This window comes from Saccopteryx leptura, chromosome 2 (assembly GCF_036850995.1).
Source record: "Saccopteryx leptura isolate mSacLep1 chromosome 2, mSacLep1_pri_phased_curated, whole genome shotgun sequence".
Taxonomy (NCBI): Eukaryota; Metazoa; Chordata; class Mammalia; order Chiroptera; family Emballonuridae; genus Saccopteryx; species Saccopteryx leptura.
In genome coordinates, this window is record NC_089504.1 from 910,998 (window position 1) to 937,267 (window position 26,270).

The window sequence follows — 26,270 nt, forward strand, 5'->3', positions numbered from 1 at the left end:
TCAACTAATGAATGCATAAATAAGAGGAACAACAAATCGAAGTCTGAAAATAATTTTTCTTTTTTATTAAGTGAGAGAAGGGCATGCAGAGAGATCCATACATGCGCCTCGACTGATCCACTTGGCAAGCTCCCTAAAGGTGATCCTCTGCCCGTCTGGGTTGTTGCTCCGTTGATCGGCAACCAAGCTACTTGCCAGAGGCCAGGGAGCCATTCTCAGCATGGGCAGTGGGCAACTCACTAGAACCATCAAGCCATGGCTGCAGGGGGGAAAGTGGGGGAGAGGTGGAGAAGCAGATGGTCGCTTCTCCCGTGTGCCCTGACTTGGGAATTGAACCCAGGACATTACACACTGGGCTTACACTTTACCACTGAGCCAACTGGCCAGGGCCAAAAACAATAAGTCTAAATGTTTAAAAACATAATTGAAATCCCAAACTAAGTGTACCAAATTTCAGATGAAAGTCTCAGCACTGCAGAAGAGAGACCTAGTGAACAGAAAGAGAAATGGGAAATAGGAGAGGTGGGTCTTATGTGGTTTTTCTAATTTTTCCATTAACTGGGTGGGGGAAGGAGAGAGAAGCATCAAGTCATTGTTCCACTCACTGCTTCTGATATGTGCCCTGACTGGGGACGGAACCTGAGACCTCAGAGAACCAGGATGGTGCTTGATCCACTGATCCACCCACCGGGTCAGGGCTGAGGCGTGGGTCTTCAGGGCGGGGTGTGGGGGTCATTCATCTGGTTGGGTGTCCTGTAAGACAGGGCAATATGTAAAAATAAATGCTTACATTTTCCAGAATTGTCTAAGTTCACCAGTTCTCAGACCCAGGAATCCCCGCCAGGGTGGATAAAAGATGCACGTTTTCTCTTACAAGAAACATAAAGGACTCCAGGGACAGAAAACCAATGAAAGACCTGCTCAGGAACGGCCGTAACACCGGAGAGGTGAATAGGTCTCGGATGCTGAGATAGGGTCACCTTTAACCCAAAGACCATCCCCAGAGAGACTGCCTCTCAAGAACCAGGGCAAGATAACATTTTCTTTTTTTTTTTTTTTTTTTTACAGAGGCAGAGATAGACAGGGACAGACAGACAGGAACGGAGAGAGATGAGAAGCATCAATCATCAGTTTCTTGTTGCGCGCTGCGACTTCTTAGTTGTTCATTGATTGCTTTCTCACATGTGCCTTGACCGTGGGCCTTCAGCAGACAGAGTAACCCCCTGCTGGAGCCAGCGACCTTGGGTCCAAGCTGGTGAGCTCTTTGCTCAAGCCAGATGAGCCCGCGCTCAAGCTGGCGACCTCAGGGTCTCGAACATGGGTCCTTCCGCATCCCAGTCCGACGCTCTATCCACTGCGCCACCACCTGGTCAGGCAAGATAACATTTTCTAACAAAATTTGAGAGTTTACCACCAATGGAACTTCATGAAAAGAAATTCCTGAGGAAGGGCTGCAGGAAGGAGGTAAAATTCAACAGGGAGTCCCACCTGTGGACGAGTTATAGTTGTCTCTTGCCGCAGAACTTCCAACTCGGTGACTTGAAACAATAATTACTCTCTGACCCTGTCTGTGGGTTAGGGACTTGAAGAGCCACTGCACTTTGCAGCTCTGGCTCGGCATCTCAGGAGGCTGCTTGGGGCCAGAGGACCCACTTCTAAGATGGCACATCCACCTGGCTGTTGGCATAGCTCCTCAATTTCTTGTCCCCAAAAGGCTGCTTGAGTGTCCTCACTGTGTGGTAGCTGGTTCCCTTGGAGCACACGACCAGGAGGAAGGAAGCCTTGTGCCTTTTAGGATCTACTCTCGGGAGTCACACCGTCACTCCGTCTTCTGTTCCTCAGAAGCCAGTCCTTTCTCAAAACCTGTCAGGGGAATTAGGCTGCACAGTTCAAGTAACCTGTGTGGCTACATATACTGCTCGCAAAAATTAGGGGGTATTTCAAAATGAATATGGAGCGATAAATAAAAAAGCATCTGATTTTTTTTTTTTTATTAAACAAGAACATCAGAAAAGCAAAAGACAAGTCAAAGAAAGTTGTTCGATTATGCAAATAAGATACAAACCTTAACTTTTATTTCATTGGTGAAAATGCACTTAAACAAAAGGCTGAAAGTACTGGAGTATCTGCACATTCCCTGATCCCCTAATTTTTGTGAACAGTGTGTGTGTGTATAATGTTTCCCATTGATTTAAGAGAGAGAGGAAGGGAGAGAGAAGCATCAACTCATTCTTCACTTAGTTGCTCCATTTAGTTGTGCACTTGTTGATTGCTTCTCATATGCATCCTAAGCGGTGACCTCTGGCACACCAGGTCGATACTTTATCCACTGAGCCACCCAGCCAGGGCCTGTGCAGATATTTTTAAATCAACCAAACTATGTCATCAAATATGTGGAGCAATCTAAGTGAACACTGTAAATAATTATAATAGCGGTAATTTATGTATGGTGCAGGAAGGTAGGACTGAGGTGATGTCAATAATGGGACATAAGTAAGAAGCGATGATTTGAGATCAGCCAGTCTATAGCACTTTATTATTCATAAGAGGGAAACCATGTCACTGTTTTTTTGTTTGTTTGTTTTTAGGTGAGAGGAGGGGAGATAGTGAGGCAGACTCCCAACTGGGACCCACCTGGCAACCCCATATGGAGCCGATGCTCGAGTACTGAGCTAGTTTTAGTGCCTGAGACAGACATGCTAGGACCAACCCAGTCATCCTCAGCACCTGGGACCATGCTCAAACCAATTGAGCCACTGGCTGCGGAAGGGAAAGAGGGAGAGAAGGGAAAGAGAGATGGAGGGGGAGACAATCAGACAGTTGCTTCCCCTATGTGCCCTGACCCAAAATTGAACCCGGGATGTCCATACCCAGGCTGACATTCTATCCACTGAGCCACCGGCCAGGGCCAATTAATTTTTATTAAGTGCCTTAAAGTAACTAGAAGAACCAGATTTCTTTTTAAGATTTTATTTATTGGCCCTGGCCGGTTGGCTCAGCGGTAGAGCATCGGCCTGGTGTGTGGAGGTCCCAGGTTTGAATCCCAGCCAGGGCACACAGGAGAAGCAGCCATCTGCTTCTCCACCCCTCCCCCTCTCCTTTGGAGCAAAGTTGGCCCGGGCACTGAGGATGGCTCCATGGCCTCTGCCTCAGGTGCTAGAATGGCTCCCGTTGTAATGGAGCAACGCCCCAGATGGGCAGAGCATCGCCCCCTAGTGGGCATGCCGGGTGGATCCCGGTCGGGCATATGCAGGAGTCTGTCTCTCTGCCTCCCTGCTTCTAACTTCAGAAAAATACAAAAAAAAAAAAAAAAGATTATTGATTTTACTGAGTGGGGGGAGCGAGAAACATCAATCCATAGTTGCTTCACCCTAGTTGTTCATTGATTACTTGTCATATGTACCTTGACTGGGCAAGCCCAGGGTTTCGAACAGGCGACCTCAGCATTCCAGGTCGCTGCTTTATCCACTGTGCCACCACAGGTCAGGCAACAGGATGTTTTAAACAGGGCAAAGCCAACCCATTTGAAGGGGATACATTTCTAGAAAATACAACATGAACTCAGTAAGGAGCAGAAAGCCCACCTAACCCTGTACCAGTGGGAGAAACAGACACGTACTGTTGTAAAACGTACTGCAAGGAGAACACCGGACCGAATGCCTTCCCCGGAAGGCTGTCCTCTCTGGATCTCAGGAACACGTAACCCAAATACCGGGCAAGTTTTTCAGAGGAAAACATACAATCTTGAATTCATAATCTTGCGTTCAAACCCAAACTGGGCTTTTGCAAGAGTGGAAAAATACAGTCTCATCCATTTCAGTCACATAACAAAGTGAGACAGTCCAACTTGGGTTAATCCCAAGGCAAGATTAGTTAGATACTTTAAAATGTGTTGTAATTCATAACATGGACAAATTAAAAGAGGAAATAGGACAGCAGGGGACGCAGAAGGAAGCATTCAACTCAATGTCAATTCTGGTTTGTTTGTAAGAAATGTTTGGAGTCTGGGCTAGGTTGCTCAGTGGCTAGAGTCCGGGCGTACCGAGGTCGTGGCTTTGACCCCTGGTCAGGGCATGTAGGAGAAGCAATCAATGAGTGCACAACTAAACAGAACCACTAAGTGGAACAGCAAGTTGATGCTTCTCTCTCTCTCTCTCTCTCTCTCTCTCTCTCTCTCTTTCTCTCTCTCCCTTCTCTCTATCTCTCTAAAATCAATCATAATAATTTTAAAATTCCATTGAATTTCTATAAACCAGCAAAAAAAATCCTTAGAAAACGTAACTTAAAACTGTAACATAATATGTACCAAGTACTAAACCTAAGAAAAAAATGTGTGAGAACTTTATAAGGAGAATATGCTTTAAAACTTTTTTTTTTTACAGAGACAGAGAGAGAGTCAGAGAGAGAGATAGACAGGGACAGACAGACAGGAACGGAGAGAAATGAGAAGCATCAATCATTAGTTTTTCATTGCAACACCTTAGTTGTTCATTGATTGCTTTCTTATATATATGCGCCTTGACCGTGGACCAAGTAACCCCTTGCTCAAGCCAGCGACCTTGGGTCCAAGCTGGTGAGCTTTTGCTCAAACCAGTTGAGCCGCGCTCAAGCTGGCGACCTCAGGGTCTCAAACCTGGGTTCTCGGCATCCCAGTCCAACACTCTATCCATTGTGCCACTGCCTGGTCACGCTAAAACATTTTTTTTCTTTTTTTTTTTTTAAGATTTATTTATTTTAGAGAAGAGACAGAGAGAGAAATAGAGAGAAAGGAGTGAGGAGCAGGAAGCATCAACTCCCATATGTGCCTTGACCAGTCAAGCACGGGGTTTTGAACTGGCGACCTCAGCGTTCCAGGTCGATGCTTTATCCACTACGCCACCACAGGTCAGGTAAAGCTAAAACATTTTTAAAAGAGCTACAAGAAAGTCTAAGTAGATAGTGAAATAAACCACGTCTTTAAAAAAAATTGATTGATTTCAGAGAGAAAGGAAGGGGGAGAAAGAGACAGAAACATCGATCTGTTCCTGTCTGTGCCCTGGCCAGGGATCGAACCGGCCACCTTTACATATTGGGACAGTGCTCTAACCAACCAAGCTATCAGGCAGGGCATAAACCATCATTTTGAATAAGACTCGATGTTGGAAAGATGTTTATTTTGGGATGCTCTCCGTCTCTGGAGTACCTGCACCTTCGTCTTCCCTCTCTTCTCCCTCGCTCCCCCCTCCACATCACCTATGCCTTTCTCTCTCTTGAACTCCAGTGGTTCTTCTCATACTTCTGTAACTGGTTTCCTGAGCCCGCACAGCCCAGCTGGCTTCCCTTTCCTACCTCTGTGACTTTTTAAATAAACTTTCTCTTACTTAAAAAAAAAAAAAAAAGTCATTTCCCCCAATTGGTGTATAGTTTCAACATAATCACAGTTGCCATCCCAACAGGTTTTCAAGGAATTTGGGCGAGTCATTCCAAAATTTCTGTGGAAGAGCTAAGGGCTTCAGGAAAAGAAGTGGGCAGGGAGGACTTTATTCCCCAGGATGAATGTGCTGGGGTGGTGAATAGAGACACCAGGTGTGTGACCTCAGGGCAGACAGGTGTCCAGGTGACACATGGCACTGGGACAACCAGTTCTCTGGCTGGGACACACAAGAACTGGACTTGCCCTCTGCACATTCTGCAGAAAACCCAGTCCAGGTGGACAGAGGCTTGCAGTCAGCATTCACACCTTTAGAAACAGGAATGTCTTCAGGCCTCATGGTAGATCCCTCACACAAGACCCAACAGAGCTGAAGACGGAGCAAGAAGCAGATACACTTGGACTAATAAGAAGCTTCCATGAGTTTACAGCCGGAGAGATCATGTCCAGAGTACCACTGACCCTTGAACAACATGGGTTTGGGGCACTGCACCCTCAAGCACAATAAAAAATTCCACGTATAACTGTAAGAACCTACTGTTGACCCAGAGCCTTACTGATAACATAAACAGTCGATTAACATGTATTTTATGTCATGTTATATACTGTATTCTTATAGGAATGTCATCTAGAGAAAAGACAATATTATTAAGAAAATCTGCCCTGGCCAGCTGGTTCAGTGGTAGAGCGTTGGCTTGGCATGCAGGAGTCCCGGGTTCGATTCCCGGTCAGGGCACACAGGAGAGGCGCCCATCTGCTTCTCCACACCCCCCCTCTCCTTCCTCTCTATCTCTCTCTTCCCCTCCCACAGCCAAGGCTCCATTGGAGCAAAGATGGCCCGGGCGCTGGGGATGGCTCTGTGGCCTCTGCCTCAGGCGCTAGAATGGCTCTGGTTGCAACAGAGCAACGCCCCAGATGGGCAGAGCATCACCCCCTGATAGGCATGCTGGGTGGATCCCGGTCAGGCGCATGTGGGAGTCTGTCTGACTGCCTCCCGTTTCCAACTTCAGAAAAATACAAAAAAAAAAAAAAATCATATGGAAAGTCCTGGCTGGGTAGCTGCATTGGTTAGAGTGTCATCCTGATTCATCAAAGGCTGTGGGTTCAATCCCTGGTCAGAGCACAAGAATCCACCAATGAAGGCATGAAGAAATGTGACAACAAATCCATGTTTCTCTTTCTCCCTTCCTCTCTTTAAAAATCAATCAATAAAAAAGTTATATAAGGAAATGAAAACACTTTTAAACTGTTCATAGAAAAAAGAAGTCTGTGTGTAAGTGGCCTTGCACCATGCAAGCTCACCTTGTTCAAGGCCAGCTGTGCACTTAGAATGCCTGCAAGATGGGCCCTGGCCGGATAGCTGAGTTGGTGACAGCCTTGTCCTGATATGCACAAGAATGCCTGCAAATCAATAACAAGAACACCTCCTAGAACAGGGGTCCCCAAACTATGGCCTGTGGGCCGCATGTGGCCCCCTGAGGTCATTTATCCGGCCCCCGCCGCACTTCCGGAAGGGGCACCTCTTTCATTGGTGGTCAGTGAGAGGAGCATAGTTCCCATTGAAACACTGGTCAGTTTGTTGATTTAAATTTACTTGTTCTTTATTTTAAATATTATATTTGTTCCCGTTTTGTTTTTTTACTTTAAAATAAGATATGTGCAGTGTGCATAGGGATTTGTTCATAGTTTTTTTGTTTTGTTTTGTTTTGTTTGTTTGTTTGTATTTTTCTGAAGTTGGAAACGGGGAGGCAAACAGACTCCCGCATGCGCCCGACTGGGATCCACCCAGCACACCCACTAGAGGGCGATGCTCTGCCCATCTGGGGCGTTGCTCCACTGCTCAACAACTAAGCTCTTCTTAGTGCCTGAGGTGGAGGCCATGGAGCCATCCTCAGCACCCGGGCCAACTTTGCTCCAATGGAGCCTTGGCTGCGGGAGGGGAAGAGAGAGACAGAGAGGAAGGAGAGGGGGAGGGGTGGAGAAGCAGATGGGCGCTTCTCCTGTGTGCCCTGGCCGGGAATCGAACCCGGGACTCCTGCACGCCAGGCCGACGCTCTACCACTGAGCCAACTGGCCAGAGCCTTCATAGTTTTTTTATAGTCCGGCCCTCCAATGGTCTGAGGGACAGTGAACTGGCCCCCTGTGTAAAAAGTTTGGGGACCCCTGTCCTAGAAGATGGCCTGCAGATGTGAACAGAGGTTTCTCAGAAGAACTTAAGCAAGCCCGCACCAGGAGACAACCCCTCCACCAGAACGCGGGCCACCGTTCTGATGTCAGCACGGACGCCGAGGCAAAGTAGAATGAGGAAAGGAAGCCAGTTTCAGAGCAGCATGGCCAATGAGGAGAACAGAGTCCAAACACCTGGGAAGGCAGCGCCGTGTGATCCTCAGAGATGCACCATCGGGGGGTGGGGGAGCACGATAAAGCAAGAGGAACAAAACATAAGACCCGAGATGCACCATCGGGGGGTGGGGGAGCTCGGTCGGGGGCCACTGCGATCCGGGATCTGCTCCTGCCCTGTTATTGCCCTCTGCCCCTACTGTAGGTCCTACCACGTCTCACAGGCAGCACGAGTGCCGCCCTGGGGAGGCTTCGACCGGCGTGCTCCGCCCCGGGAGGGGGGCTTCGGCCAGCGTGCTCCGCCCCGGGAGGGGGGCTTGACCAGCTGCTCCGCCCGGGGAGGGAGGCTTCGGCCAGCGTGCTCCGCCCCGGGAGGGAGGCTTGACCAGCGTGCTCCGCCCCGGGAGGGAGGCTTGACCAGCGTGCTCCGCCCCAGGAGGGAGGCTTCGGCCAGCGTGCTCCGCCCCGGGAGGGGGGCTTGACCAGCGTGCTCCGCCCCGGGAGGGAGGCTTCGACCAGCGTGCTCCGCCCCGGGAGGGGGGCTTCGGCCAGCGTGCTCCGCCCCGGGAGGGGGGCTTCGGCCAGCGTGCTCCGCCCCGGGAGGGGGGGCTTCGGCCAGCGTGCTCCGCCCCGGGAGGGGGGCTTGACCAGCGTGCTCCGCCCCGGGAGGGGGGCTTGACCAGCGTGCTCCGCCCCGGGAGGGGGGCTTGACCAGCGTGCTCCGCCCCGGGAGGGGGGCTTGACCAGCGTGCTCCGCCCCGGGAGGGGGGCTTGACCAGCGTGCTCCGCCCCGGGAGGGGGGCTTGACCAGCGTGCTCCGCCCCGGGAGGGGGGCTTCGGCCAGCGTGCTCCGCCCCGGGAGGGGGGCTTCGGCCAGCGTGCTCCCCCACGACAGGCGGTGGGCGGTCCACGTGCACCCTGGCCACTGTGCCTACCTAAGCGACAGTGCTGGACACACCGGGAGCCCAGGAAGCGTTTGTCCAATGACCACTTAAGCCCAGCCCATCAGCCTTCACCTGTTCAGGTGTTTCGGCCACCAGACACTGTGGTTTCCTATGGGAAGAGACTAAGGCAGAGGCAGCCAAGACTTCGGTGAATGTCCCTGCCCTGCGCGAAGGCCGGTTCCTGGGGCAGGGGTGGAGGTGGGGGGACGGCTCTCGGACCCATCTCAGGAGGGCCCGCCCACACCTCTCTACCCCGCATCCTTGGGGGCGGGGCCTCCCAGCCGCACATCTGGAGCCCCGCCCCGCAGAGGAGCCTCTTGGTCCCGGGCTGCCCCTGCCTGGTGGGCTCCTGCCAAGGCTCGCCTCCCACCCCCCACCCCCTCCAGGGCCCTAGAGCTCATGAAAAGCCTCTCCACACCGAGAAGGAACGGGCTGTGCGCCAAGAAGGGGTATTCCCGCGCTGGTTCCCGGGGAGAGAACTCACTCCCAGCCCCCTCCTCTCGCTGTTTCCTGGTCTCTGCCTCCTTCCCTTCTCTTCCCAGAGCCCTTGGGCCACGAGCCCGGCTCTCCCAAGGGCAGGGTCCAAGCCCCATTCTCTCAGGCCTGGCAGGGCTCCATGCAAGGACAGCTCAGGACATCGGGGAGCCCTGCTTGGGCCTAGTGGGGCGAGGAGGGGCTTTCTGGGGGGCCAGCCAGAAGGGGGGCAGGCCTGCAGCACGCCCGCCTTTCATGCCCTTTCATGCGCAGCCAGGCTCCTCTGGGCTGCCTTTGTCCCCTCCTTTTCAGCCTCCTGTGCGAACCTCGCCCTCCTCTGGGCTTTCTGGGGTAGAAGAAAGGTTCTGGGGGGAGGAGGGAGGGGGGAGAGCGCTGGCGGGAAACGGGGGGGGGGGGCACCGTTCTTTTCTGGCCCCACCCAGAGACTCTCCGCTGGGGCCCAGCCAGATGGGGCTTTGAGGAGGCTTAGCTAGCTCCCGCGTTCCCACCCTTCCCGTTAGGGTCCTAAAAGGAAAGAAAGGGTCCTTTGCTGGGCCTGTGACACCAGACCCTCAGCCTGGGCAGCGATCCCAGCCCAATTGTCCCTGCCGGTTCCAACTGACCAGGGTGCTGCCCAGCCCTGCCCCCATCCAGTCTGCCCTGCTGGGGGGGGGGGTGTTCTTGCCACACGGCTTCCTGCTTCTCTGTTCTGCGTTCTTGGTGCAGGAATTCCCATTCAGTTGAGTGCCCGAAGTCAGGGTGGCCCCTGGCCAGGGACATGGGTGATGCTTGGCCAAGCTGGCACACAGGACATGTGTGTGTGGGGGGGGGGGGTGTCAAAGCACAGAGGCCAGATATTTTGTGGGGTGGAAGGGCAGAGCTGGTTTTGGGGGGCCGGCTGAGCTACTGTCCACTCCAGCCAGCATTGAGGGACCTGTGTGTTGTCAAGCCTGTCCAGAGGGGCCCTCTCCCTTATCTCCAGGACGAGGCCTCATGGCAGAGGGCTCTCCTCCTGCTCCCTCCTTGGGAAGCCTCTGGCTGGGCTTCTGGACCCCCTGCCTCCCCCCCAAGCAAAGGAGTCAGCAGGAACGACCCAAGCCCTGAGGCCGGAGGTCACTTGTTCCGGAGCTTGGTGTGATCACGGCCACCCTGCAGCTCTCTGCCTGTGTCCTCCCCTGTCACCTTGGCACTGGGACCCGTGTGACATAGGTCTGGCTTTGTGCTGCCGTGGCTGCTCAGCACTGAGCTCCCAGAGCCTCCATCCAGGGCAAGCCGGGCCTGGGTCAGCTTAGCTTCCCTGGGGCCTGCCGGGTAAGGTGCTGTGCTGTGCTGCCCGGGTCTGGGTCCGCAATGCGGGCTGGCTGGCCCTTTCTTACAAGGGGAGCGTACGGCAGGGACCCAGCCGGCCAGGGAGCCAGCCCAGCCCACCCCGTGCCAGGCCTCTTGCCCAAAGCAACACGACCCCCTCAACCCCCTGCCCTAGTGGAGTCACCAGTGTCAACAGGCCCACCCGGGTGAGCCAGCCCTTGAGGTCAGTGGGCAGGTCAGAGGGAATGAGTCTTTTCGGTGAGGGGTAAGTGGACAAGAAGAAAGAGGGTAGACAATACCCTCAGGGTGCCGAGCTGTGACCTGGGCGCCGAGAGGACAGGGTGACTCACGGCTGCGTCTCTCACCTGCGCTTGCAGCAGCCAGCCTCCGGAGGGAGGTGGGCGGGCGACCCGCCAGCGGGCGTGGCCAGCGTGGCTGCTGCGGGTCCTCGCCCCGCCCCGGGCGCCTAGCCCGAGGTCCCGGGACCTCGGCTCCCCGGCTCCCCGGCTCCCCGCCGCCGTTCTGCCGGCGCCTGACCCGTCCGCGCCCCCACCCATGGCCGGGAAGGTGCTGTCGCTGCTGCCGCCGTTGCTGCTGGCCGCCGCGGGCCTCGCGGGCCTCCTGCTGCTGTGCGTCCCGACCCGCGATGTGCGGGAACCACCCGTCTTCAAGGTGCGTGCTCGGGCTCCCGGGCACCCGGCGGGGAGGCTCGGACCCCGCGCAGGGCCCGGCTGCGCCCGTGTGGCTGCCCGCGAACCCCGCCCGCGCGCCGCTGCCGGAATCCGGCACCGCGCGCTCCCGCTCTCGGCCGGCCCGCGGCGTGGGATGCCGGCCCCAGGCTTCCCTCTCCCAGCCCGGGTTCGCGGGACCGCGGCGGCGCTTCCGGGGAGACCGCGGGGCTGGAGGCAGAAATCCCAGGAAGTCCTCGCCCGCCGAGCCCTGCGCGGAGCCTGTCCTGGGCGCGGCTGAGGGGTTGTCTCTCTGCTCCCAGGATAAGCCTCAAGTCCCAGGCCTCAGCTGGACCGGGCAGCCCCACAGGGATGCACTGGCTCCGGGTTCAGCCTAGATGGGGGGGGGGCAGGGAACCCTCCCCACCTCCCCGGTGGTCCCCACAGCGCCGCAGCTGCGCAGCTGCCCTTTGAGAAGAGCCTCACCGTGGGGCGGGGGGTGTGGATGTGTCAGACTGGGCAGGTCCTAGAGGGGATGGGGTAGCCCAAGCTGGGCCAGTCTCCAGGAGCCTAGCTGGCTCCCTGAACCCCTTTTTGGATTTGTGGGAGTGGGGAAAGCTTGGCGTGGGGAGGGGCGAGCCCCACAGTTCAGGATGGGCCATGGCACGGTGGGTGCTCTGGCCAGGGGCCACCACCAGGCTGGGGGTGGGGTGGCGGATAGGTTGGTCTGCGGATGCCGGCTGAAGTTCCATGGTGCGGGGAGGACTGGGCTGGTCTCTCTCCCTACCCTAGGGGGCTCCGGAGGCCGCGTTCTTTGGTCCTGCTCTGCCTGTTGGAATCCAGGCCCTGGGGGGCAGGTGCTGGGAAGTGGCCACTTGCAAGTTGGGTGCTTACCTCACCCAACCTGCACAGAAGGCCCGGCCCCGGGGCCTCTCCTTTCTGGAGGCCCGAGCTCTCAATGGCCCTGGCTCTGAGGCCGAGGGTGGAGCATCTTCAGGCAGGGCCAGCACGGATGGAAGCCTCTTCCAGCCTTCTCCTTAGGGCCCTGGCTTCCACTTCCTCCAGCTGGACTGAGGTCAGAAAGATTAGGATGGGGGATGCGGGAAGAGCTGCCCCTAGAGGGTTCTTCCTGCAGCTGGACTTTACTCCCAGAGCCCAGGGACCTCATGTCTTCAGGACAAGATTCCAAGGTCCTAGGACCCTCTGACCCCCCTGACACAGCTCCTTGCCAGGGTGGCCCCTGCCTTCAGAGGGGAAGAGGCTTCTGGTCCCATGCTCCCCCAACCAATGTGTCCCTGCGGCTGTCCCTGGCCTTTTCTGAGCCTCAGAACTTTCAATCTTGGCACAGGGTGGGGTGGGGGTGAGGTGGAAAGCGGAGAGCGGGGGACAAAGGGCATGACCTTCAGGCCCCTTGCCCACCCCTGAGGGTGACCCCGCCCCACCCCTACCCCCAGTATGGCATCGTCCTGGATGCTGGCTCTTCCCACACGTCCATGTTTATCTACAAGTGGCCGGCAGACAAGGAGAACGACACTGGCATCGTGGGTCAGCACAGCTCCTGTGATGTGCACGGTGAGGGTCCCTACCACTAGGGGCACCCTGGCCTCAATATCCACTCACTGTAGGTAGGGCCTCGGGAGCTCTCTCTGGCATTAGCCTCTGCAGGCCTGAGCAATCATCAGGCCCCTCTGTTTCATGTTGGGTGGGGCCTGCTCCAGGCAGGAGCTGCAGGAGTACCTAAAAGAGAGGCTGGGCTCTGAGCCTCAGAGGGGGCTATAGGCATTTCTTTTCTAGAAAGGAAGCCCCAGGTAGTGGCCAGAAGGTTTGGGCCCTGCCTGGCCCAAGAATGGCCTCTACATCCCAGAGAGAGAGAGCAAGAGGGACTCTGAGGAGATTGTGGACATCCCCTCCACCCTGGCAGGACCCCTGGGAGGCCAGGCCAAGTTGACAATGCCCAGTGCTTTGTGCTGGCACCTGTGCACACACCCACTGCTCCAGCGGCAGCCTCAGAGACTCTGGGTGGCATGCAGGTGGGGCCCTTTGTCTGGGAACGTCTCTGAGGGCTTAAGCTGGGAGGGTGTGCTTACGCTGCCGTCTGGTTTGGGAGCCTCAGACCCCAGCCCTTTTGGCCTGTGGCCCGCCTTGTGGCTGACCGCCAGGCTTGGGCCCATCCCACTCCTCCCTCTAGGTGGGGGCATCTCCAGCTATGCAGACGACCCCTCCAAGGCTGGCCAGAGTCTTGTTGAATGCCTGGACCAGGCGCTGCGGGACGTGCCCAAGGAGAGACATGTGGGCACGCCCCTCTACCTGGGAGCCACAGCGGGCATGCGCCTGCTCAAGTGAGTGTGCCCATGCCCCGAACTTCTTAGCCTTGGGTCCCCACCGCAGCTCAGCACAGGGCGGGGCCCCCATGTCCTCAGCAGCAGCCCTAGGCCGGGACCCTCTTGGATTGGCTGGGCAAACACCATGCGCCCCAGCAGCAGCAGGATCCCACCCACCTGGGAAGAATGCCTCTCAGAGACCTCCCTGTATCACAGTCTGACCAGTCCAGAGGCCTCGGCCAATGTGCTCGCGGCTGTGACGCGGACGCTGACCCACTACCCCTTTGACTTCCGTGGTGCCCGCATCCTCTCGGGCCAGGATGAGGGGGTGTTTGGCTGGGTGACTGCCAACTACCTGCTAGAGAACTTCATCAAGGTGGGCCGCCTGCCGGTCAGCCCAGTGAACCAGGGGGTGCGGGCACCCACCCACTGGGCTGACTCCAACCTCCACTCCTCACAGTTCAGCTGGGCGGGCCGGTGGTTTCGACCCAGGAAGGGGACACTGGGGGCCATGGACCTGGGAGGCGCCTCCACACAGATCACCTTCGAGACGTCCAGCCCAGCGGAGGATCCCGCTAACGAGGTCCGGCTGCGGCTCTACGGCCAGCCGTACCGCGTCTACACTCACAGCTTCCTCTGCTACGGCCGTGACCAGGTTCTCCAGAGGCTGCTGGCCAGGGCCCTCCAGGTGCTGCTCGGCTCCCATATCACACCGCCATGCTCTGCTGGAGGGGAGGGGGCGGGAAGGGAGGGGGCTAGGGCACAGAGCCGAGCTTGGACAGCGGCCACACGGAGGCCGGGCGGGCTTCTCCAGGCGGCAGGAAGCAGTTGGCTTTCATCAGCTAGAAGGACAGGTGGGAAGGCTCAGGGGCTGGAGGTTGGCCTGGGGAGTGCTGGGCTGGGGAGAAATGAGGGCCGGGAGTATCCGGCCAAAGGGTTTGGTTTTTGTCCAGCAGCAATGGGGAGCCATGACTTTCTCCTGAGCACAAAAGTGGGACTTGTGAGAGTTCCACAAGGCGGGTCCCCTGGGAGGGCCATGCAAGGGCCCTGGGTAGCCAGTGCTTGAAGTAGGGGCTCATGCAACAACCCACACCCTCCTCATCCCCTCAGACCCACGATGTCCACCCCTGCTGGCCGAAGGGCTATTCCAAGGAAGTGCTGCTCCGGGCCGTGTATGAGTCGCCATGCACGGCAGCCCCGCGGCCCCAGACCTACAACAGCAGCGACACGGTCACCCTGTTCGGGACAGGCGACCCTGCGCTCTGCCACAGCCTTGTCTCAGGGCTCTTCAACGTATCATCCTGCTCCTTCTCCCGCTGCTCCTTCAATGGCATCTTCCAGCCCCCTGTGACCGGGGACTTTATCGTGAGTCCAGAGGAGGAGGGCTGCCGATGCCCTGCAGTGCCTGGGGTCGGGGCTCAGTGTGACCCTACCCTCCTCGCAGGCTTTCTCCGCTTTCTTCTACACCATGGACTTCCTGAAGACGGCGATGGGGCTGCCCGTAGCCACCCTGCAGCAGCTGAATGCCTCCGTGATCGCCCTCTGCAGCCAGACGTGGAGCGAGGTGAGACCTGCTCCCCCTCTTCCGGGGGCTTCGGGGTCGGGCTCAGCCAGCGGCTCAGCGTCCCAGGTATCCATCCGCTGGAAAAGCAGAGGGGGCCAGCCTCACCGCTCCTCAGATGCGCAAAGTGGCTGGGCCGGAGCAGGGAGGCCGGGAGCCAGAGGAAGCAGCCTCCCTGAGGCTTGACCCTAGAGCCAAGATCCGGAGGGGCAGTGGGAACGGCCAGCACAAAGCCTGTGTGACCATGAGGAGTGGGGGACTGGACAGCTGGAGAGGAGGGTGCGGGAGGAGGACTCAGGAAAGATGGACGTTAGCAGGCAGAATTGGCAGGGATTGGTGGAATTGGTGAGGAGTGGGGACTTGAAGACAACATCCAGGGTTCTGCCTTCTTGCCACTAGCCAGACACTGGTGCCAAGTCAATGTGGATGGAGGGGTTAGGGCCTGCCAAGCATGAGATGCCCACCAGAGACTCTGGAAGAAACATGAGTGTCTGTGGGCTCGGTGATGACGGAGGCCCTGTCCTCTCTGTGTCCAGCGGCAGACAGACTGAGGGGGATTGGTGGGTAGGGGGTGGGGGCAGGGGCTCATGCCTGGAGCTTCTCCTGGTCCCCTGACCACAGGCTGAGGTTGCTGCAGCCCTCTGCTACATGGGTGGCCATGCTTGCTGACCTTAGTCCACCTCCCAAGCACAGGTGCTGGCACAGCCGTCCTGAAGTCACGCGGTGTCTCCCGGAGGAACAGCCCTGCCTCTATCTTTCCACCCCACGTGCCCATGTGCGTGCGGTGCGGCATATGGCTGGCCACCCACCTGTGGGGCCCAGTCCTCCTGGTAAGGGAAAGGCGTGTACCCGGGGCTGGAGGGTACTAACATGGCTCCATCTGCGTCCCAGCTGCAGACTCGGGCGCCGGCGGAGGAGTCCCGTCTGCCCAACTACTGCGCCGGGGCCACGTTCATCCAGCAGCTGCTGACCCAGGGCTACCGCTTCGATGAGCGCGCCTTCAGGAGGGTGACCTTCCAGAAGAAGGTGGGAACTGGCCAGAGGGCCCGGGTGCGGGAGCGGGAGGGACGGAGGCGGAGGGAAGGCGGGGCCTCCGGGGCTGCGTGGAGCCTGAGGCCGCGCCCCTCGCCCTCAGGCCGGGGACACCGCGGTAGGCTGGGCGCTCGGCTACATGCTGAACCTGACCAACCTGATCCCCGCCGACCCGCCGGGGCTGCGCAAGGGCACCGACTTCAGCTCCTGGGTCGTCCTCCTCCTGCTCTTCGCCGCCATGCTCCTGGCCGCGCTGGTCCTGCTGTTGCGCAAGGCCCGCTCCGCCAAGTCGCCGAGCGCCATCTAGGGACTGTCCGGTGGGGCAACTGCCCCAGCCCAGCCCCATGTATCCTCCCGTCTCTCACCCCCACACACGCAACACCTGTGCCCCTCTAATGCGTCCCGGACACCGAGACGGGGACTCGAGCAGCCGCTCCCACTCTCAGGGCCCTCAGATCACCTCCCCATCGGGGTCGGTATTAGAGGGGGGGTCAGAGCCCACAGGCTGAGAGCCAGCCCAGCGCCTACTTGTAACATTTTGTAATAAAAAGTTTGTCCCACGCCCTGGCCGGTTGGCTCAGTGGTAGAGTGTCGGCCTGGCGTGCGGAAGTCCCAGGTTCGATTCCTGGCCAGGAATCTGCTTCTCCACCCCTCCCCCTCTCCTTCCTCTCTGTCTCTCTCTTCCCCTCCCGCAGCCGAGGCTCCATTGGAGCAAAAGATGGCCGGGGCGCTGGGGATGGCTCCTTGGCCTCTGCCCCAGGCGCTAGAGTGGCTCTGGTCGCGACAGAGCAACGCCCGGGATGGGCAGAGCATCGCCCCCTGGTGGGCGTGCCGGGTGGATCCCGGTCGGGTGTGTGCGGGTGTCTATCTCCCTGTTTCCAGCTTCAGAAAAATACAAAAAAAAAAAAAAGTTTGTCCCGGGGCAGTGGAGAGAACGCCTTTGTGTGCACTCTCTCTCTCCACAGCTGTGCTGGCCACTCCCAGTCCCCAGGGGGGACATTTGCTCTTCCAATTTCCTCTCTGGGTCTAGCCCTGGGGCAGCGTGCCAACCGCGGTCCTCTGCTCCACTCTCAAGACCTGGAGCAGCTGCCTGATGGCTGCCTGAGTCCCTTGAGTCATCTTTGCCTCGCAGAGCCCCTGCAGCACCCCTAGATCAGCATCAGTGATCTAGGCCAGATTGGAGGCTGGACCCTGTCCTAGAGTGGGCCTGGGAGTGTGTTTGTGTGTGTGTGTGTGTGGGGGGGGTGCACATCGGAGATGTCAGGGAGGGTAGGTCGTGGGCAAGGCAGGTGCCGAGGGTCCTATAAGAGACCGAGGGAGAAGGCAAACCCTCCACAGGAGGTGCTGTGTGGGGGGATGTTGAGATTAAGGCCAGGAGGGACGCTGGGCTCCATCTCTGGGAGGGATGGACCTTGTGAAGAGCCTAGCTTTAGAGTGAAGCCTCGCCAGCACGTGGGGAGACCCCTCACCTCCTGCCTGGGTCCTTTTTCACATCCCCAAGAGACAGACATCAACAGCCCCCACCTGTGGCTCCCGCAAGCTCTCCCCTAAGCACCGTCTTCTCCAGCGCGGGAGACACGGGAAGGAACAGCCTTGGCTGCCATCTGCCGCTTGCCCCGACCTTGCTGAAAAGGGAGCTCAGACACTCTGTCTGGTCAGTGGCCTGTGTGGGAGGATGGCATCATTGTTTTGCTTCCCACCACCCCGCACCCCGCAGCTTCTGCGGGTTTGTGAGCCATTTCACAAACCTGAGGGCAGCCAGGGCTCACTTCCTTCAGAGACACAAAGGCCTAAGAGGCAGCACCGGGTTGGGGGGGCTCGTCCTTGTTCTCTCAATGGCTTGAGCCAAAGGGAGGTTTCCAGGTGAGCTGGGTGGGTGTGCTCTCAGGAGGTAACAGGTGGAGTGTAGACACGGGCGCATCTTAGCTGCTTTGTTATCCTCGGGCCCCAAGGAACTAAAAGTCACCTGGGGACCGTGGACAGCTCCCAGCTGGCTTTTAACTACAGCTCCAGGGCACTTTTGCCCCCTGGTGGCCTCACTTGAGAGCAGCCGCCTGCCTTCCAATTCTAGTGGCCACCAACAACGGCCTAGTTCTGGGGCTGTGTGCGCTTGTAGCCGTGTGTCTCTGAGTTCCCAGTGCGTCTTTGGACGCACCTACGCATTCTCGTGCACCTGTCTACCTGTGCACTCCTGATGTCCTTGTGTTCCTGGGTGCTTGTGACGCCTGTCCCGAGCAGGTCCCCTACGCCAGCGGGTGGGGCGGGAGTTGGCAGCCTCACGGGGAGGGTGGAGAAGCGCCTAGCCGAATTTGTGGAGAACAGAGAATGTCCCCGACGGCAGAGGCCGCAGAGGTTGAGGTGCCTCGAGACCCGGAGAATGCGGGGTCGGTCCGAGCTAGAGAAAGGGGGAGGGGCGCAGACTGGAGGCGCGGTTCCGCCCCCGCAGGTGGAGAGCGCAGGCGCGCTTCCCACGCGTCGCCTCCCGTCGCCGCGCCTGCATCCCTGATCCTTTGCCGCAGCGTCAGCGCCGCCACCGCCTTCTCTTTTCCTCCTCCTCCTCCTCCACCTCCTCTTCCTCCTCTGCTCCCTCCTCCTCCGCCGCCGCCTCCGCCGCCGCGGCGCCCGGAGCCTGCTCCCAGCCCCGGGCCGCGCGGTGCCATGCTGCCCCGGCGGCGGCGCTGAAGGATGGCGACGCCCGTCCCTCCGCCCTCTCCGCGGCACCTGCGGCTGTTGCGGCTGCTGCTCTCCGGCCTAGTCCTCGGCACCGCCCTGCGCGGTGCCACCGCCGGTCGCCCGGGTGAGCGAGAGCGCACGGCGCAGGCGGCAGGGGGCCCCGGGGCCGGGGGGTCGCCGGGTGGGGGCCGTGATGCGCGGTGCCGCCGTCACTCTCAGCGCCACAGCCCTCGCCTGGGTCCGCAGGCCCCGCAGGCCCCGCAGGCTAGGCCCCGCCTCGCGCGGTAGGGGGTAAACAGACCCGGGCTGCCGAAGGGCTCCGCTGGACGGGGCTTCTCCCAAGTTCCTGGTGGCGAACCCGAAGTTCACGCGCTTCTTGTCTTTGTCTCTGAGTTCGTGATCCTGTCTGTGTCTCTGGAGGGCTCTGTGCGTGTTTCTGTGGTGCGCGTGGCAGGCTCGCGGTGTTGGTCTGGCTCTGGGCGCCTTGCTACCCGCGTCTGTGCTGGGGTCGGGGTTGTCGTGCAGATCGGCCTATTCTGCCTCCGGCGGTGTCGTGCACAAGCCTTGCTTTGCTGTCATGGTTGGGGTCTGAAGGTTCCTAGCGTGTTGGACAGCTTGTCCGAGGTTTAGGGTATTATTGTTCTGGCTTCCATGGGGCAGGAGGCTCTTCCAGTCTCAAGCTTTCTCCCTCACTCTCTGCCCTGAAGGACCACCCCGCTGTTCTGTTGCCCTGCCTGCTAGGAGCTGAGGGGCACCTCCCAGGGTAGACTCCAGTAGAGAACAGTGAGCCTGGGGTCCTGGAAGACCCCTCCTTGCTTCCCAGATGAGCACCCAGGTTCCAGGCGGTGACGGTCTACAGGGGCCCCAGGTAGACTTCTGGGCCCACACATTCCCCTCCTTTCTCCTGACAGCCTCACAGGCAGGTGCCGTTCTTAGCCCATTTTACAGGTGAGAAAACTGAGGCACAGAGAAGTGACTGGGATGCTGGGATGCTGACGGGGGCGAGGTGGTTTCTGTGTGTGCGGCCTCAAGAGGCCAGAGCAGGGCAGGCTTCCACCTGGGCGCAGCACCTCCAGACGGGAGGCTGGCAGGACCAGGAGAGGCCGGAGGGCCAGAGCCTGGCTGGCCAGGGATGGCAGAGGCTGCCCGCCGAGAGCCTGGCTCCAGGGCCCTCAGGTGGGGCCTCCTGAAATGAGCTGTAGTCCCTGTGCCTAGCCCCTGGCGTGAGCAGGTGCCATGCCAGCTGCTCTTTGTAGGGGCTGGGGTGTCAGCCACTCTCAGCTGCCACTGTTCCTAGCACTTTCTCCTGCACCTTGAGTGGGGACTTTTATTTTTTAGAGAGAGAGAGAGAGAGAGAGAGAGAGAGGAACATCAGTCAGTTCCTGTTTGTGCCCCAACCAGGGATTGAACTGGCAACCTCTCTACTTCTGGACGATGCTCTAATCGGCTAAGCCGTCCATCCAGGGCATGAGTGGGGACTTTCCCAGGACTCAGCAGGCAACAGCCACATCCTCCTGAGCTGGGGGGAGGGGGCTGGGAGTGCAGGGAGGCCTCTGGAACCCAGACCCTGCAGCCAGCTTTGGACCTCAGGCCCCTTGGCCTGGTGCACTCTGGGTTCTCAGCGACGTGGGCAGGGAGTGCCTGGCTCCTCAGGCACCCAGCTGGTGGGTGGGGTCCAGACAGACCTGCTGGCACAGGCTTAATGTGTAACGAGCCCAAACCCCAGGCCCAGATCACTGATATCGGTGCCTGCTGACCCAGGTGGTACAGCAGGAAAGCTGCTAGAACTTCCTGGGAGGGATGCCTACAGCCAGGATGGCTGAGGGTCTGGTTACCATGGAAACCAAGCCAGGCCAGTCAAGGTCCGGAGAAGGACAGAGCTGGGTGGACATTCCCTGATTTCCCCACACCACCCTGGGCCCTCGTGGCCCTTCTGCAGTGTGAGGACCTTGGCTGACAGGGGTCTCTGTCCTCCAGAGACACCCCCAGTCTAGCCTCCCCAAGCAGGATTGCCGGTCCTGCTGGGTATCCCCCTGGCTCTGCGGCCTGTGCTGCGTAGGAACTGCGGCCAGTGTTCCAGGCCTTGGGACAGTCCTTAGCATTGAGGCAATTCACCTTTTGCATCAGAGGGGGAAACTGAGGCAGAGAAGACCACTGTTCTCCATCTACTAGGATCAGGATAGAATCCATTAGCCGTGTGTATAGGTCACCGGTCTGGGCCCCAGTTCAGGAACTGGGGCCTGGCCAAAGTCCCAGGAACCCCCTGGTTCCTGACAGTGGTGGTTTTGGCAGTGACCTCAGCAGGGGTTCTATATCCAAAGCTGGAGAGACTGGCTGACCCTCTCCCAGGTCTCTCCAACCCCAGCAGTGACTCTGTGCTCTGGGGACAAGCCAGAGGTTGGACATGGTGGGGGGGAGTGAGTGACTGCCGGGCGGGGCACTTGTTCTGCCCTGCCTTCCGGCTCTGCTCTCTAGGGCTGTAGGATAGCATGGCAGGGTTTAGGAGGGCAGACCTGCTGGGCAGGAAGAGGTGGGTGGCCAGCATCCTTTGCTGCCCCTGAGCCAGACTGACAGAGAGAGAGACCTGAAACCCCATCTCTGGGGCTCCCAGTCTGGACAGAAGCTCGCTCTGGGGCACAGGGAGACCAGAGGCAGGATGTGGACGAGGGTTGCACAACCCTGCCCGGAGCCCAGCACTGTCCGGACAGTGAGGGTCAGTTTCCTCCGTTCTGAGGGCTGGCTCAGGCTGGAAAGTGGACTCTGGGGAGTGGGTGGGGCAGGGGAGTTCTGATAAGTCTCTAGACTGTTTATCTTCCTGGTCCTGATCCCCAGCGGTTGGGAGGAAGGGCCTGCCCAGAACAATGGCCGGAGCCAGGCCTGGCTGGCTCTGGCGGGTGGGGGAGGGGTGCCGGGGACAGGGCTGCCTCTGTGCAGGGCCGTGACCTCAGCCTGCCTCTGCTTCCTTCCCAGATGTGGCCGCCTGTCCGGGGAGCCTGGACTGTGCCCTGAAGAGGCGGGCACGGTGTCCCCCGGGTGCCCATGTGTGTGGGCCCTGCCTTCAGCCCTTCCGGGAGGACCATCACGGGCTCTGCGTGCCGAAGGTGCACCGGCCTCCGGGTAGGGGAGAGCAGGCTTCTCTTTCCCCCTCCCCTCCCCTCCCCTGACGCATTCGCCGCTCCCACGTACCCGCCCACGCACCCAGCCTCGGCCCCCAGCTCCCCTGAGCTGTGCTGGACGCCTGGAGCTCTCACGTCACCCACCCTCTAAGCGGGCCTGGTGACCCTTTCCAGATGGCACTGGCCCCGAGCCAGGCGGTGAGCCGAAGCAAGGGATGTCTGGTGTGGAACGGCGGGTGATTCTGGGAGAGGCCGGGTCAGAGTTCCCCAGGGCCTGGGTCCCTGCAAGGGCCGCCCCAAACCCCTCAGGCACCCACGTGGCCCACTCATTCACTTCGTGTGCCCTGGGGGTGCCCCCCCTGCCCAGAGTGAGGAAGGCCAGCGGGAGGCTGAGTGACTTCAGGTGCGATGAGACAATACACAGGGCTGCTGGGGGGGGGGGGGGTGCCGCAGAGCTTGGGCCTGTGGGAGGGGCTTCCTGGAGGAGGTGTTCCTGGCCATGAGTGGGGTAGGCAGTGCTCTTCTCTGCCAGTGTGTGTGGGCGTCTGCTGGGACCTTCTCGCTGGCCCGGGAACCTGGGGGGGGGGGGTACGGAGGCCCAGCCACTGGCAGCTGCCCTCTTTCCTGGTGGAAGTAGTGGGGGTACAGAATGGGGCCTCTCCCCAATCCTTGGGGAATCCCTGCCCTTCTTGGCAGAGAAGGTGATGGGTACAGTGATGTGTTGTCCCAATGCCCTGCCCACCTCTTTGTTGGTAACGGGTGGGGGGAGGGGGGGGCCCCCCCAGCCCCCCCAGCCCCCCCAGCCCTTCTCCTGACCTGTGCACGTTCCCCTAGCACCTCCATCCCTTGTCCTGACGCCACTTTTCCCAAGAATGTGGCTGCTGCTCACACAGAGTCCCCCTCAGTTGTCACCTTGGTAGTCCAGGATGGCCAGGGGATGCAAGCTGGTTCCTGGTCCTTAGGCCATCGCTGCGGCCAGGGAGGAGCCAGGAGGGACAAGGAGGCCTAGGCCCTGGGGGCTGTTTTTGGAGGCCACCTGCAGCTGCTGTTGCCAGGGAGACTTTTGGGGGCCTCTCCATCTGATAGCCTATCATCCTTTCCAGGGGAGGGTCCACCCCAGCCCAGACTGGAAGATGAGATTGACCTCCTGGCCCAGGAGCTAGCCCGGCAGGAGGCGGGGCGCTGGAGGCTCACAGCCTTGCCTCAGCCAAAGGCGCCCCATCGGTTCCTGGAGCCTGGTGAGACCCCCACCCATCTTCTGCTGCCCTTCTGGTCCTCCCCGCCTCCCCACCCCCAGCCCATCCCGCTGCTCAAACTTGGCTTCTCTCCACAGCAGCCACCCTGGGGCTCTCAGAGCGAGGCCAGGGCCTGGACCTGGGCCCCCCCTCCACGCGGGGAGCCCCCAAACCCACGCCTCACTCCTCCTTGGGTTCTCCTGTGTCATCCGGGCCCGTGCACATGTCCCCCCTGGAGCCCCGGGGCAGGCATGGGGACAGCTTCTCACTCGGTAGGTCTGGGCAGGTGGGGTGGGCGGCAGGGTCCCCCTGGGATGGCCGCCCTCACCGAGCCCCTGCCCACAGTGCTCATCGTGGTGTGCTCTGTCGCTGGTGTGGCCGCCCTGGCCGCGGCTGCTCTCTGCTGGTGTAGGTGAGCTGGGGGCCCGCGGGTGGCAGGGTGGGTGAGCGGGCGGGCAGTCACCCCCTCGGGTCTCAGTCTCGGCTTCATTTGCTCAGGCTGCAGCGAGATGTCCACCTGACCCAGAAGGCCGACTACGCGGCCCCACAAGCGCCCCGGTCCCCCACAACGCCCAGGATTTCGGTCAGTGGTCCCGTCCCCCTGGGCTCACCGCCGGACTCCAGCTGGGGACCGCCACGGCTTGACCCTCCCTCCTCCTCCCCGCAGCCTGGGGACCAGAGGCTGGCCCAGAGCGCGGAGGTGTACCACTACCAGCACCAGAGGCAGCAGATACGGTGCCTGGAGCGGTGAGAGGCCCTGCCCGGGCAGCGCCCCCACCCCCGAGCTCGCTGGGTCCCCCACCCCCACCCCCAGAGCTCGCTGTGTCCCCCACCCCACACCCCAGAGCTCACTGTGTCCCCCACCCCACACCCCAGAGCCCGCTGTGTCCCCCACCCCACATCCCAGAGCTCGCTGGGTCCCCCACCCCACACCCCAGAGCCCGCTGTGTCCCCCACCCCACACCCCAGAGCCCGCTGTGTCCCCCACCCCACATCCCAGAGCCCGCTGTGTCCTCCACCCCACACCCCAGAGCCCGCTGTGTCCCCCACCCCACACCCCAGAGCCCGCTGTGTCCCCCACCCCACATCCCAGAGCTCACTGGGTCCCCCACCCCACACCCCAGAGCCCGCTGTGTCCCCCACCCCACACCCCAGAGCCCGCTGTGTCCCCCACCCCACCCCCCAGAGCTCGCTGTGTCCCCCACCCCACACCCCAGAGCTCGCTGTGTCCCCCACCCCACATCCCAGAGCCCGCTGTGTCCCCCACCCCACACCCCAGAGCTCGCTGTGTCCCCCACCCCCACCCCAGAGCCCGCTGTGTCCCCCACCCCACATCCCAGAGCTCGCTGGGTCCCCCACCCCACACCCCAGAGCTCGCTGTGTCCCCCACCCCACCCCCCAGAGCTCGCTGTGTCCCCCACCCCACCCCACCCCCAGGCCCCCACAGCCCCCACCCGCTTCCAGTCTGGGCCCCAGGCCCCCAGAGGCTGTGGGAGGGGTGGACCCAGCCAGCCCCCTCCCACCAGGCATAAAGAGCCTTCCAAGGAGCTGGACTCGGCCTCCTCGGATGAGGAGAATGAAGACGGCGACTTCACGGTGTACGAGTGCCCAGGCTTGGCCCCGGTGAGTGTGCCAGGCTGGGGTGGGTGGGGTGCGGGGGCTCGCCAGCTCTGGGGGGGGCTTCTCCAGGGGGTGCCCTGCCCCGACTCCTGCACGTGCTGTCACCCGCCCCCTCATTGCAGACGGGGGAGATGGAGGTGCGGAACCCGCTGTTCGACCATTCCTCCCTGTCGGCCCCCCTGCCACCCCCGCCACAGTGACCTGAAGGACGATGCCCGCCCCCCCGGGGGGGGGGGCGCCAGGGACTGACGTTTCCCAATAAAGAAACTGCGTTCTGACACTTGGCTGTTCTTGTGGCTGGGCTGGGGTGGCGTGGAAGCCCGCTGGGGGGGAACAGGGCACTTTCTCTTCCCCCTGCCCTTTCCTCTAGAGCCCCGCCCCTGAAGGAGGGTGGGCGGAACTCGAGACCAGGAGCGGGTGGGCGTGCAGGAGACGAGCCAATTAAAATACATGGCAAACCCAGGGCTCCTGCGCGGCATTCCCGCCCCCAGCCTCTGGGCTGTGGTGGAGGCACCCTGGAGTGGGGGTCTGAGACTTTCATCCACACACCCCCCCCCAGAGAGAGGGGGCACCTCTGTGCCCTTCTGGGGAAAACCCTCATCACCATCTGGGGAAGGGAGGCTTTAGCTGTCCACAGACACGCAGGACTACCCTCTACCGTCTCCTCCTCCTCCTCTACTTCCTCCTCCTCCTCCTCCTCCTCCTCCTCCGGGCCTCACCCCTCCGGACACGTACGCCACAAGTGGGGTGGGAGGTATGGCGCAGGGCTAGGCGATATGGAGTTGGTGCCGCCCCATGAAAGACCCCCCACCCCCACCCCGTGAATGATAAAAAAAGGTTTGGGTAGTGGACGCCCACAGACACCTGGCCGTGGGAGCCCAATGCCTCCACTCCTGCCTGTTGTCCACCTGGGCAGGAAGGCAGGGGGAACAGGATGGAGGCCTCCCGTGCGGCTTTGTCACGGGCACCACACAGGCCCCTGGGCCCCTGCAACGTAAGGGGGTGCTGCCAGCCAGGCAGAGGGAACTAAGGGACACAGCAGGTCCACCAGGTGAGGGAAGAGAGGAGGTGGGACCCCAATGTCAGACCCCACCCCAACCCCCACTGAGGAACAAGGAGAGAAAGGGAGGATGATCTTTAGCTGAAGGCCCAGAGGGGGTACGTGTCTGTGTATGGGGGGGGGGGACGCAGTCTGGACAAAGGTGCTGAGACTGGGCTTGGAAAAAGGGGTGTCTGGGGACAAGGGATTGTCTGTGTGCCCCACTGAGGTTGAGGCTATGCAGGGGGACGCCTTGGGTTCAGAAGTCTCTGGGCGGTTCCTGGGGGTGGGGTGGGGCTCTTGAACGATGGGGGCAGCCCTGAGTGGCACAGATGGCTCCCTGAGGTGGGGCTGGGCTGGGCTAGGGGACGGGGGTTGGCCCTGCTTGGAGCTAGTGGCTTGTTCTAAAGCAGCATGCTTCTAAGGCCAGAGCCCACTCAGGCTGGGAAGTCCCTCCCCCCGCCCCCCGACTCCTGGAGTGTAGTCTTGGACTGGCCCTGGGCTGGGGCCACTTTCCCTTCATGCGCTG

The 26,270-nt window shown here is 60.1% G+C and overlaps 2 protein-coding genes across 2 annotated transcripts; both read left to right on the forward strand.

The window, feature by feature from the left end:
- The first annotated feature begins 11,018 nt into the window (after nucleotides 1–11,018).
- Nucleotides 11,019–16,633, forward strand: ENTPD2 (ectonucleoside triphosphate diphosphohydrolase 2). Its single transcript, XM_066366638.1, has 9 exons — nucleotides 11,019–11,148; nucleotides 12,599–12,716; nucleotides 13,333–13,483; nucleotides 13,682–13,841; nucleotides 13,926–14,153; nucleotides 14,576–14,830; nucleotides 14,910–15,029; nucleotides 15,918–16,052; nucleotides 16,162–16,633. The coding sequence occupies exons 1-9, from the start codon at nucleotides 11,032–11,034 to the stop codon at nucleotides 16,363–16,365; spliced, it is 1,488 nt and encodes a 495-aa protein (XP_066222735.1). The 5' UTR covers nucleotides 11,019–11,031; the 3' UTR covers nucleotides 16,366–16,633.
- Nucleotides 16,634–18,538: 1,905 nt separating this feature from the next.
- NPDC1 (neural proliferation, differentiation and control 1) lies at nucleotides 18,539–24,980 on the forward strand. Its single transcript, XM_066366639.1, has 9 exons — nucleotides 18,539–18,855; nucleotides 21,702–21,848; nucleotides 22,951–23,085; nucleotides 23,181–23,354; nucleotides 23,428–23,494; nucleotides 23,581–23,665; nucleotides 23,750–23,829; nucleotides 24,609–24,705; nucleotides 24,825–24,980. The coding sequence occupies exons 1-9, from the start codon at nucleotides 18,744–18,746 to the stop codon at nucleotides 24,900–24,902; spliced, it is 975 nt and encodes a 324-aa protein (XP_066222736.1). The 5' UTR covers nucleotides 18,539–18,743; the 3' UTR covers nucleotides 24,903–24,980.
- Nucleotides 24,981–26,270: the final 1,290 nt, after the last annotated feature.

Excerpts from the sequence above, each read along its gene's own strand:
- NPDC1 (XM_066366639.1), top strand. The coding sequence starts at position 18,744 with ATGGCGACGCCCGTCCCTCCGCCCTCTCCGCGGCACCTGCGGCTGTTG. Across the intron at positions 23,355-23,427 it reads TGGGGACAGCTTCTCACTCG|TGCTCATCGTGGTGTGCTCT; the intron begins GTAGGTCTGGGC and ends CCCTGCCCACAG. Across the intron at positions 23,830-24,608 it reads CAGATACGGTGCCTGGAGCG|GCATAAAGAGCCTTCCAAGG; the intron begins GTGAGAGGCCCT and ends CCCTCCCACCAG.
- ENTPD2 (XM_066366638.1), top strand. The coding sequence starts at position 11,032 with ATGGCCGGGAAGGTGCTGTCGCTGCTGCCGCCGTTGCTGCTGGCCGCC. Across the intron at positions 11,149-12,598 it reads GGGAACCACCCGTCTTCAAG|TATGGCATCGTCCTGGATGC; the intron begins GTGCGTGCTCGG and ends CCCTACCCCCAG. Across the intron at positions 13,484-13,681 it reads GCGGGCATGCGCCTGCTCAA|TCTGACCAGTCCAGAGGCCT; the intron begins GTGAGTGTGCCC and ends CCTGTATCACAG.